At 37.3% G+C, this 12,526-nt stretch overlaps 1 protein-coding gene across 1 annotated transcript; it reads left to right on the forward strand.

Annotated features, from left to right (window-relative positions):
- The first annotated feature begins 959 nt into the window (after positions 1–959).
- SPINK14 (serine peptidase inhibitor, Kazal type 14 (putative)) lies at positions 960–8,227 on the forward strand. The gene is made up of 5 exons (XM_025389341.1): positions 960–981; positions 2,085–2,223; positions 3,359–3,402; positions 6,848–6,984; positions 7,964–8,227. Exons 2-5 carry the CDS (start codon positions 2,157–2,159, stop codon positions 8,007–8,009), a joined length of 294 nt encoding a protein of 97 aa, XP_025245126.1. The 5' UTR covers positions 960–981; positions 2,085–2,156; the 3' UTR covers positions 8,010–8,227.
- Positions 8,228–12,526: the final 4,299 nt, after the last annotated feature.

Here is a 12,526-nt window from a genome sequence, read left to right on the forward strand (position 1 = left end):
CATCTAAATTCATATTCAACATAACTATATTTAGAGATCAAGAAAATGTAATAGGGCATTTCTAAGTGAAAAAATAATATATATTATAAAAGTTGAATATTATAATAAAACATATATGTACATGTGTGATTATGTATATATATTAAAACTAGAAGAATATAATTATATATATATTTATATATATATTTAATAGGTACCTCTGAGCTGTGAGATTTTACACCTTTTAATTTTATTTGAATATTTTTTATTTTGTATATTTCTATTTCATTTTGTATGTTTCTGTTTTTTTAATATTTCTATTTAGCCATTTCTATTGGTATGTTTCTACTTGCTCCACCTCCCTCCCTTTTTTGTGTATTTCTATTTTATAAATTTTCTAAGTAAGCATATATTTTCTTTGTATAAAAAAATAGCTTTTTACAGAAGGAATGGTAGAGGCCAGAAGTTCAGATAACAGGAGGAACTTAGCTACAATAACATATCTTCCCTTTTAAAATGGCAAAGGCTCTGGGTTACTACAGGCACAAGGCTGGATCTACTGCAAATGGTATCCAAGGATGTCAATCTGTCACTGCAACCTCCTGTACCAGCCTTCTCTTTCTTAGATGTTTCCACACGTTTTTTCATTCTGGTCCTAATACTGGTCCTGGTCCTGATACTAATTATTGTTGTGAAACATGTTATATTCTTTCTGCTTGCTCTCTCCTACTGTGGTATGTTTTCTCACACGACTGACTCTCTTGAATTGCCTGCTAACGGCTGCCCTTTCCAGTGATCTGTTCTAACCCCTCTCAGGTCTTCCCCTGCTGAGGTTTGATGCAATCTGAAAGATGAATCTCCAGGGCCTGCTCAGTCCAGCACATCATGCCTCAGTGACTTTTCTCTCCTACGCAGCAGTTACTCTATTTCCTCCTGGGGCCCTAGTACATGCTTCTTAAAACGAGCACATTATATTCCTCTTCCTTTTCTCTTCTTTCTGAGGTGGGTCAGCTGTGGCATGAGGGATGGAGAGAGTGGGCCTCTGTGTTTTGCTTTAGCTTTCTGGCTGCAGCTGAACTTCTATTGTTCCTGTTCCACTTCTGGAGGAACCCAGGGAAAATATCAGGATGAGATGGGGGTGTGTTTAGCCAAACATGGTGTCCCAGATTGTGTCAGGAGTAGGCACGGTAGGCAACCTTGCATAGTGTGCAAAGAACTTCAATCATCCTGAGAGTAGAATACTCTGGCTACATTTTAATGTCTTAAGTAACACCTGTCACATCATAGCATATCAGCAGAGTTTATATAAATTATCCATTGATATGTGCTGCAGACAGAGATAAAAGCCTAGAGAACATATGGAAAGACCAGGCTACTTTTGTAGAATTAGGAATGGAGGAACAGTTAAATGTGGCCCTTGGTCAGACCCCGGAAACTGCAGATACCATTCTCTGGGGTCAGAAATGTTGCTACAAGGAAAGTCCATCCCGAGGGAGTATTTCCTCACTGACTTTTCCCATTCTGTGTCTGGATTAAAATAGCTGTGGGACCCCAGTGAGATGGCAGAGAATGATTTTTCTCCCTGTGAATGTCCTCAAAGAGTCTAGGATTCAATGTCAGATAGCCAAGCCAATGTCTCAGTATAGCCAAGAATGCCTGAATCATCAGAAATTTTTGTCTTAATCCAAAGAGATATTCTTTGCTTGATGAGCAAATACAGACCTACTCCATTTATTGAGAAGTTCATGTTGTCCAGGGACCTCAATAGCCCCATCTTTTTTTTTGCATCCCCTCAAAAAATAAATTTAGGTGAAGTTTTAGGTAAGGAGTTGCTTTCTCATGACATGTAAAATGTTTTTCCACTAAAATAATACAATTACGCCCATAGAGTAACCTATGATTTACCTCTGAGTATTCAAAGATCTGTTACTGAGCCCTATACTTTTAATCAAGATAGTTATTCAAAGTTTAAATTTTTAAACATTTGTTTCTGAGGAAGAATGGGATAGGCTTTCCAAATACATGGAACTGAGGATACAATGGGCAGAGTGGAGATGGCTCTTCATTGTAAAAGTCATCTTAAATCCTGATTGTCTCTACTTCAGTGATTGTATTAGAGGGAAACAACCTGAGACAATATCTCAGAGCATCATTCCAAGGACACACCAGGAGGAAAAATGGCCAGATCTTTCCCAGTATTCTCACTTTTGTCCTTTGTCTTGATACATTTGGTGTTATCTTCTGGTGAGTAATTTAGCTGGCCTTGGCCAGAAGTTGAAATTGATTTGTGGGATTTTACATTGTAATCTGAGAGGGAATGCTTTGAAATTGTTCTTTAACTGGAATTTTTATATATATATACACACACACATATATATACACACACATACAAATTATCCACTGACATGTGTTGCAGTGTATATATATTTATATATATATTTATTCAGAGTATATATACATATGTATTTATATATACACTCAGAGTGTATGACAAAATGAAGGTCTCTGCCCATTGAATCAGTCTTGTAGACTCTCTCTATATATATGCACACACACATATACATATATATACACACACACATATATATACACAGCATATTCAGAGTATATGTCTACACATACTCAGTGTGTGTGTGTGTATATATATATATAGAGAGAGAGAGAGAGCGAGTCTAAAAGACTCTGATTCAATGGGAAGAGACCTTTGTTTTGTCATCTTTTGCATGCAGATTATGAGATTTAACTCATGAAGGGAAGGATGCTTGGGTAACTCACTGAGGTAACATGTAAAAGTGACTAACAATATAATATGCATACATCAGAGCACATCTTGAAAATTTAGAGTGTTTGAAAATGATTTGCTGTATATTTGACTGGACCATTATCCTTTATGTTCTCTTCTAGAGGAGAAATCATGTAGGGAGTCATAAAGAGGCCTAGCCTCAAGGGCTGCAGAGCTTGCTTTTTCACATATTTACCAAGAATTCCTGAGTATTACCCAGGTGTCTTTTCACTCCTAAAAAATATGAGGACTGGGCCAAAAGATTACTTTAAAGTTACAGCATTGCTTGTTTCTTTCATACATAACCAGCTCTAAATCCTCTCAAGTCCAAACTAATCAGAAAAATTATTTAGTACTTTGGACTGCCAGCCTTTATGAAACAGTGACACATCTATATAGTCCCCTGCTGATATCAATTAGGAGTAAAAGAATTATTTCACATTTTAAAAAATGAATGAGTACATGTATAAATGAAATAATGTTTTCCATTCCTGCAAGCTTCCTTGATAATAAATTAGAACTCTTTTATTCTGCCGACAGATTAAGCTATGATTTAACAGGAATTAAATTCTGTAACTATTTTCATATATTCTCTAGTTTCAGGCCCTAGACACTGGTGGGCACCACATGGAATTATTAAGGTAATCTTCCATTAAATTTCCCCCCAGGACTGACATTATAATATGAGGTCTTTTTTTTGGAATTGTTACTGTGGAAACTTAATGCATCAGGGTCACCCGTAATAGTCTTTAAGGCCTGTTTGTATGAGGGTGGTGGATACACTGCTGAAACAGCCTGGAATCAAGACAACATTCAGTCATACATATACCAGAGAACCCTCTGTAGTGCCTGAAAAATGTAGAGTATTGGCAATTGCTGGGAGCATGACAGGTTCTTAAGAGCCTATGGACTTGGGTATAACATGGTCCTGGCTCTCAAGGAGCTCACAGTTTGATGGAAAGAATGACTTAAAAGAATGCTCCTGGCCCCGCGCGGTGGCTCAAGCCTGTAATCCCAGCACTTTGGGAGGCCGAGACGGGCAGATCACGAGGTCAGGAGATCGAGACCATTCTGGCGAACACGGTGAAACCCCGTCTCTACTAAAAAATACTAAAAAAACTAGCCGGGCGAGGTGGCGGGCGCCTGTAGTCCCAGCTACTCGGGAGGTTGAGGCAGGAGAATGGCGTAAACCTGGGAGGTGGAGCTTGCAGTGAGCCGAGATCTGGCCACTGCACTCTAGCCTGGGCGACAGAGCAAGACTCCATCTCAAAAAACAAAAACAAAAACAAAAAAACCCCAAAAAACAAAAAACAAAAAAGAATGCTCCTAAATGTCTTGAGATGTACAGAGAATGCTTATGCAACTTGTGAATGCAGAAGGCAACTTCTGGATATGGATGGAAGAAAATGTGAAGAAACAGTAGATATCTTAACAGAGCCTCAAACTATGTTTGCAACTTGGATGAGGGCAAAATGGAGACACCTTTTGATGTCATCGATATTTGATAAGTGAGGGAAAAGATGAATGAGGGATTAAACTTTTCATTTTGATTCATATTTGCATCACTGTATTCCTTCCCTTTAGAGGTATTAGCACCTTAAGCTTTTGTCTAATTCGTAAATTTTAAATTTTATTTCTTCTTTGTAAAAAAGTCAGTCATGAGTTGACTGTTGAGAAAGATATTTTGAGGGCAGCTCTACCTTCAACAGACCTGGGGATCAGAATGTGAAGCTTGTCAGAAGCTACTGCCCCAGGAAAAGGATCTGCAGAATTTGTCCAGGATTTATACCCTGGTCTCATAAAGTTCAGTTCTGGAATTTTCTTTTCCAGAAGTTTACCTGCAGGGTGAGTTCGCCTCATGCCCATAAATCCATAAACAATAATAAAGGCAATCACTTTTACTTATTTTCTTTAAAAAATATTTATTAATCACCTGTGCTGTGCCCTAAGATACACTATTGAGGAAAGCAGTTATATTCCTTTTCCTCATGAACCTTGCAGATAGCCAAAAAGGGAAGAAACCAGCTATGATTTATGGTAAATTTTATAAATACAAGAAATAAAATGGTATGATAGAGAATATCTGTTGAACATAGAGATAACTGCTATAAACAATGGGTTCAGGCAAGGTTTCTCTGTCATGTGGATATCTAAGGTGAGACTTGAAGGATAAAAAGGAGCCACTCAAGTGGAGAGTGGGGAGAAAGACCTTACCTACCTGGGTCACTAAGTGAAGCCCTGTGTGACTGGAGCACAGACAGAATCCCACAAGGGTGGGATTCTCACCTGAAGAATGCATATCTTCCTCCAAAGAGAGAGAGAAAAAAGAAACTGTCTTTATAGACAACAATAGAAACTGTTCTTCCTCTTGTCTTTGATAAACTGTATATTCCTTCAGATTCAACTATTTTACATCTCATTTATTCATTTGGCAAATGTTCACATAGCAATGACTAATGCCAATATATGTGCTGGGCACATAATGACTAGCCTAATCAGACACAAATCTTTCCCTTCTGGGCTTATAGTCCTTTGGGGGTGTGGGATTAGTTAAATAATTACACAAATGCTTTGTTACAAACTGATTAAAAGTATAAAAACAAATAACAGAGAGTTGTGACTGTATTTTAATAAATAGTTCTGAGAAAGTGGGTTATAACCTGAGCTCTAAAGATAGACAGAGTTTAGGTTGCGAAAAAATATATTTGGTGGGGTGGTCATGACACTTCAGAAGACCTTGAGGGGAGGGAAAGATAAAGAATTTATATATATATAAAAACTAACTAACAAACTTACTAAAAGGACAGAAAGCAAGGTAGTATCAGGTAAGGGCAGAAGATTTGGGAGGTTCCAGGTCACACAGGGACTTTTAGCTCATAATAAGAAATACTTTTTTATAATATGCAATGAGGTTCAACGAAAGACCTTAATCAAGGAAATAAAATTATTCAATAGAAGTTTAAAATGTGAAACTTCAGGAAATGAGGAATAAAGGAAATGGAGGGATTAGTCGGGTAACGATGGTGGCCTGGTCATGATGGTGGTGTTGGATAAAAAGAAGGAATTTCTAAGTTAAAATATGACCCCTTCTTTCCAAATTCCTAGCCAAAATTTTCTCCTACTTTGTGTGTGGGATATTTTATCTGTACCAATCTTATGACACTTATGGAGCCCCTGAGAACACTAGCCTCAAGCTTCATAATCCCAGAGTCACTACTTCAATTCATCACCAGCACCGGCATTGTCCAGAGAAGAACTTCCGATGAAAAAAAACATCCCTGAGTCCAGTTCCCTGAGGAGACATGTCCCTCCTTTGTTTTTGACTTTTTCTACAGTGTCAGGGCAATAAGTATTTTAAATTAAGACACGTGCATTCTTCCATTATTGATCTTCAGTTTTCTCTGCTGAGCTGTCATGGAAAATCTCTAAGAATCTTTCCAGATCTAATAGTTGGGACATAAAGAAGATTGAGAGAGAAGCCCCAGATAAATCATCTGTTTATCCACTCTTCTTCTTCTTCTTTTTTTTTTTTTTTTAAACCATAGCATAGTTGGCCATTGTTCTCCTTTATTGAGACGGTCCTGACAACCAGGGCATCATATTGTTACCAAATGGGATATATATAGGTTCTAGTTGGCTTTGTGGATATGGGAAAGTGAGAGCTTTTGTGAGAGTGGAATACTGTCCTATGCTTAGGTGTTTTTTTTTGTTTGTTTTTTTTTTTTTTTAAGATGGGGTCTCACTGTGTAGCCTAGGCCGGAGTGGAATGGTGCCAGCATTGCTCACTGCAGTCAAGTGATCTTCCCGCCCCATCCTTCTGAGAAGCTGGGACTACAGGCATGCACCACCATGCCTGGCTAATTAAAAAAAATTTTTTTTGGAGAGACAGGGTATTGCTCTGTTGCCTAAGCTGATCTTGAACTCCTGGGCTCAAGCAATCCTCCCACCTCCGTCTCCCAAAGTGTTGGAATGAAGGCATGAGTCACCATGCCTAGATTATGCTTAGATTTTCCTAGTAAAGTTCAAAGGTGACCTACCTGTCTAAGTGGGGTTCTAACTGGATAAATCTTTTCAACTCAATTTCAGGTGAAATGTCCATATGAGAAAGTAAACTTGAGTTGGTACAATGGAACAGTCAACCCCTGCCCTGGCTTATATCAACCCATCTGTGGTACCAATTTTATAACCTATGATAATCCCTGCATCCTGTGTGTTGAGAGCTTGTGAGTACTATTTGGGGAAAAGACGGGAAATATAAATATGCTTGTCCATTAAGATTACCATCTACCATTCCTATCAAGTACATCAACCTTGAAGCCAGGAATTTGCTCCAGTTCACACAGATAATAATCATCCCCACTCAGAAAAGCACATAGTAATTGAAAGTCCACTGGATTAGAAAGTAGACTCATTGTACCAAATGACATTCCTCAGGTCCATTCTGGTATCTGAGCCCTTACATTCCCATATACCAATTGATTGCCTTCCACTTGAGAAACTCTCAAATATGCCTTCAGGTCCTGACTTATTTTTTATTTTAAGACAAATTGTAATTTTGCTTTCTCTTAAATATCTTCACCCTCTTATGTGTTTGAAACTCTGAACTACAATGATGAGTTAATTGCAAAGTTTGGATCTTTTATCTGAGACAGTGTTTAGATTTTTGGATTTATGTGACATAAATCAGTGATTAGATACTGAAATCTTACAATACAATGCTTTCAGCTTTGATTCCTATATGAGTGACTGCATTTCACAGAGAGAAAAATTTTCACCATGGCATCAGATTGGAGCCCTCAGCCCAATCATTTTTTAAATTTTGTGCAAGGAACAATGACAGGACTGTGCAAAGCTCAGGTCATCCCCATTAATGAGTAATTCAGCCAAAGTGTAAGAGTATTAACAGAATAGTTGAGAATTGATATGTCTCACACATCACAAACTCAGACTTGATTGCACAGCTTAATTTCAAAAAGAGTGTAGCATGTGTCATATCTCCAGTGGCATCTTAGAATCATGGAACGATAACTAGGTAAGAAATCCAATAATTTTGTCTTTTGTCATTAGTCAATTCCCTTTATACTCTAGATCTTAGTTTTTCGAAATATAAAACCAGGTTTTAAATAAGATAATTTCAAAGGTATTTTTGTAGTTCTGACACTGTATTACTTAATGAAATGTTTGTTCTGATACTTCCTTTAGGAAATCTCATGGAAGAATCAGGTTTTACCATGATGGAAAATGTTAGCTGCATGGCCTTGAATGTGGAAGATATCTTCTTTTTTTCCCTCCATGTCTCCAATCTCCCTCTTGCACTTTTTACATCTCCTTGCATTTGTTCTTGACAACAAAGAGCTATCACTATTGAGCTTGTAGCAGATTGTTTAAAGTTCCTTCCATGGACCTCTCCCCTCACTGATTGATTGCCTTCCATAGTCTCCCTAATAAATAAACTTTTATGAAAGTTTGATTTGACTTGGGTGTCAGAGCTAGGTCTAAAAATCTCAGAAGTAGAAGAAATTCAGAATTTGAGTCATGGGTCAAAGGCAAATATTGAGATTAATCATCTCTCTAATGCTAATAACACTGAATTAGTCTATGTCAAGCCTCCAGATTGTCTTCCAAATAACGTGGCAGAAATTTCTTCCATATTCCTTTGGCATTTAAAAAAAAAAACCAAAAAAACAAGTAATGGAACTACAGGACATTGTATTCTGCTTGTAGGATTCCTGTTGCCTAACTTCTGCAAACTCATCATTAAACATCCTCCCTTTTGGACTCAGCCTTGAGACAGAGGTATTTACACATGTGCAGCTTTGATCAACAGGGCCCAACATTCTCACTAATCCATTTTGCCTAGAAGAACACCTACATTGTTGGTATCTGTAAATGTCCCATTGGTCATTAGCCTTTTTCTTAAATTCTCTGGACACATCTTAACCCCTAAAGCATATAGGGACACCTTTTTCCCTGTTATACTTCATATGTATTTTTTACATCTATGTGTACAGCAGACGAATAATATGCACTAATGTGCTCTCTTCCCTTCAGAACTTTGCTCCCTACTGGCTTGGGAAAGAGCAGCTATTCTGCCTTTCACTACCTTGCAGGGCTGTGGTCAGAGTGTGCACATGTTCTGTTAGATCTTTGATCTTATGTCCCATGCTGATCACAAGATGAATACATGGCTCCAGTGAGAAGGAAACAATCACTTTTCTTGTGTCATATTTAGAGTTAATATCTCTGGGAAAAACTAGGTATTCTCTAGCTTTATAGCATGCCAATTTCCATTGCTTCAAGTCCTGAGCTCTGCAAGAACACCAAGAACTTCAGGGATCCTGGGAGGATTGTTTTCTAACATTATTGCTGTATCTTTGTTGACAAATCTTTTCTTCTGCAATAATTAATTTGCTGTTAATGTCATCAAGCGAACTCTTAAAAATCTCAAATAGGCACTTTTAATAGCCTTGCATGAGATCTGAGCTCTGTTATCTCTAATCCTCTCTAATGACTCTCTCCTTGCTTTGGGTAGTTTCTTCACGCACAAGCACCAATTATTAACCTTCTGATCCCTTTATCCAGCTCTCCTGTGCAGTAGTCCTGCAGATACCAGCCAGTTTAGTCTCTATTTCTTTTCAGCTCTGTGTCCTCAACTCATAATTGCTTCATTGAGATTGCTCTTTCTGATTTCTAGAATCTCTTGCATTGCAAAAACCAAGGCCAACTATAGAGTTTAACTTATTTATTTTCCATCTGTTAGGGATCTGTCCTTCAGTGCCTGGTGTCCTAGTGTTATTGTTTTACGTATTTTGTCTATTTTTGTTGTTTCAGGTAGGATAATATATCTTATCTGGTTTTTCTTGCATCATATTGTTTGAAAGTAGAAATTGACTTTATCTTTTAGCATGCCATTGTACTTATTTTTTGTACTTCTTTTTTCTATGATACCTCCTAAAGTCTAGACTAGAATACATTGTCATTATTCTACTTTTTCTAAGAATTCCAATGGATGAGATTTGTGCTCTATAATGCTGCAAATCTTTTTAGTGGATAAGAAAGCACTGACTTAAACTGTCAATGAATAACAGTAAGAAGATCAGTAAAAATAATATATTTTTCTGTCATTTGATAGTAGGCATTCCCAAAGAAGTGAAGGAGATCAGCATACATCTAAATGCAAGATGGCCTCCTTTTCATGCAACCCCTAAGGATAATTTTCACAGGTCTCTTATGACTGCTAACGTAAAAGGAACGTTCCCCTTTTGTGGTCCTAGCTCTGACAGTCACTGCCTGTGCTCTCATTCTTTCTCTCTCTCTCTCTCCCTTTGTCTTTGGCAGGTGACTTCAAATTCCTCCCTCTGATTCCCTGTATATTTTATCCTTTGGTTATTGATTAGCCCTAGGTTTTAGTCATTGCCATCTTCCAGCCCACCCTGCTTCCTCTGCATGACAAACCCACTCACATCTGTATTTACTCTGTTGCCTATATATGTATAACTCACTTACCCACGTCATGAGACTGTACCCACATTCTTAGCATCAGACACTGGACATCTTTACACACACACACACACACACACACACACACACGCAATTTAATGAGTTTGGACATATGCATACAACCTTGAAAGCATCATCACAATCAAGGCAGTAGACATATCTATCACCTCTAAAAATTTTCTTGTGACTCTTTGTTTTTATTACTGCTGCTGTTGTTGTTATTGTAAGAAAAAGTAACGAGACCTACCCTCAATCAATTTTTAAGTGCACAACACCGGATTGTTAACTATGGGCACTATGTCATATACCAGATCCTCAGAACTTATTCTTATGTAATCAAAATTTTAAAAACATGAACAACAACTCCCCATTTCTCCCTCCCCCCAGTCCCCGGAAACTATTATTTTATTCTCTGTTTCTATGAAATTTACTATTTTAGATTTTTATTTTACTTTAAGTTCTGGGATACACATGCATAATGTCCAGGTTTGTTACATAGGTATACATGTGTCATGGTGGTCTGCTGCACCTATCAAGCCATCATCTAGGTTTTAAGACCCGCATGCATTAGGTATTTGTCCTAATGCTCTCCCTCCCCTTGCCCCTCACCCCGCAACTGCCCCAGTGTGTGTTGTTCCTCTCCCTGTGTACACATGTACTCATTGTTCAACTCCCACTTATGAGTGAGAACACGTGGTGCTTGACTTTCTGTTTCTGTGTTAGTTTGCTGAAGATGATGGCTTCCAGCTTCATCCATGTCCCTTCAAATGGCAGATTGAATTCATTTTTATGGCTGCATAATATTCCATGGTATATGTGTCCCACATTTTCTTTATCCAGTCTATCACTGATGGGCATTTGAGCTCATTCCAAGTCTTTACTATTGTGAATATTGCTGCAATAAACATACATGTGCATGTGTCTTTATGGCAGAATGATTTATAGTCCTTTGGGTATATACCCAGTAATGGGATTGCTGGGTCAAATGATATTTCTGGTTCTAGATACTTGAGGAATCACTACACCGTCTTCCACAATGGTTGAACTAATTTATATTCCCACCCACAGTGTAAAAGAGTTTCTATTTCTCCACAGCCTCACCAGCATCTATTGTTTCCTGACTTTTTAATAATCACCATTCTGATTGGCATAAGATGGTATTTCACTGTGGTTTAGAATTGCATTTCTCTAATGATCAGTGCTCATGAGTTTTTTTTTCATGTTTGTTGGCCTCATAAACGTCTTCTTTGAGGAGCAGACACTGGACATCTTAATTTCACTGGCTCTTGCGGAATCTTGAAAGTCAATTTATCTAATATGGATCCTATGTTTTTCTAAATTTGCTTCTACACATGTTTTGATGCAATGAAAATTAATGCTCTTATTCTCTCTAAGCCTCTTTTCACTCAAACTCAATTTTAATATACAATAAATACATATTCCTTATGTTAGCTTACATATTGATCAAACCCATAAACATTTATTTAATTAAAGTCATCTTGTTTTAATATTATTTTGCTATTCGTCTTAACTGTTATCTCAGTTTCCATTCTATTCTTCTGACCGTAATTTTCCATTTAAATATTACCTGTTAAAAATCACTATCCTTGGTTAGTTATAATAGAAATAAACATCTTAGTATGACATACAAGACACTTTATTTCATCTGCAAAAGACACTCTCTAAGCCCAAGTTCAACTGTAATGAACTCTTGTTAGGACTTGTAGCAAACCCTATTTGCTCATAAGGTGGCAGTAAAGCGTTGCTCTTTAGACCAACAACTTTGACAATACTTTTGGTCAACTTGTCATATAACAGTATGATTTTGGGAAAACTGCTAGATCTCTATGAGCTGCAGATTTCTCGTCATCTAATGTGATAATATCCTTCTCCCCAGGAAGATGAAACCTCCTAACATAATCCAGCCTTGATGTTTATTCAGGTCCCACATTGGATGAGAGTACTGGGAAATGTTTCTAACTAATGGAATATTTGCAACTAACGAATGGACTAAATGTTACTCTTCTAACCCTATGGAGTTTTTTTTTTTCTTTCTGATTAGATTATTTTTACCCTGAGAAAGTTAATTCAGAGAGACAGACTTGTGTAAACTGTTTTCCATGTATTTTCCGAGCAAAAATTTGGAATGAGTTAGATATGGGCCTATGTAGGCTGCCAGAAAGTCATTATTATTTCAAATAACATGAAAACAAAGAGACAAATCTATACCATAGTTAATTTTCTTTAATTTAAAATTTACTGATT

Source organism: Theropithecus gelada, chromosome 6 (assembly GCF_003255815.1).
Source record: "Theropithecus gelada isolate Dixy chromosome 6, Tgel_1.0, whole genome shotgun sequence".
Lineage (NCBI taxonomy): Eukaryota > Metazoa > Chordata > Mammalia > Primates > Cercopithecidae > Theropithecus > Theropithecus gelada.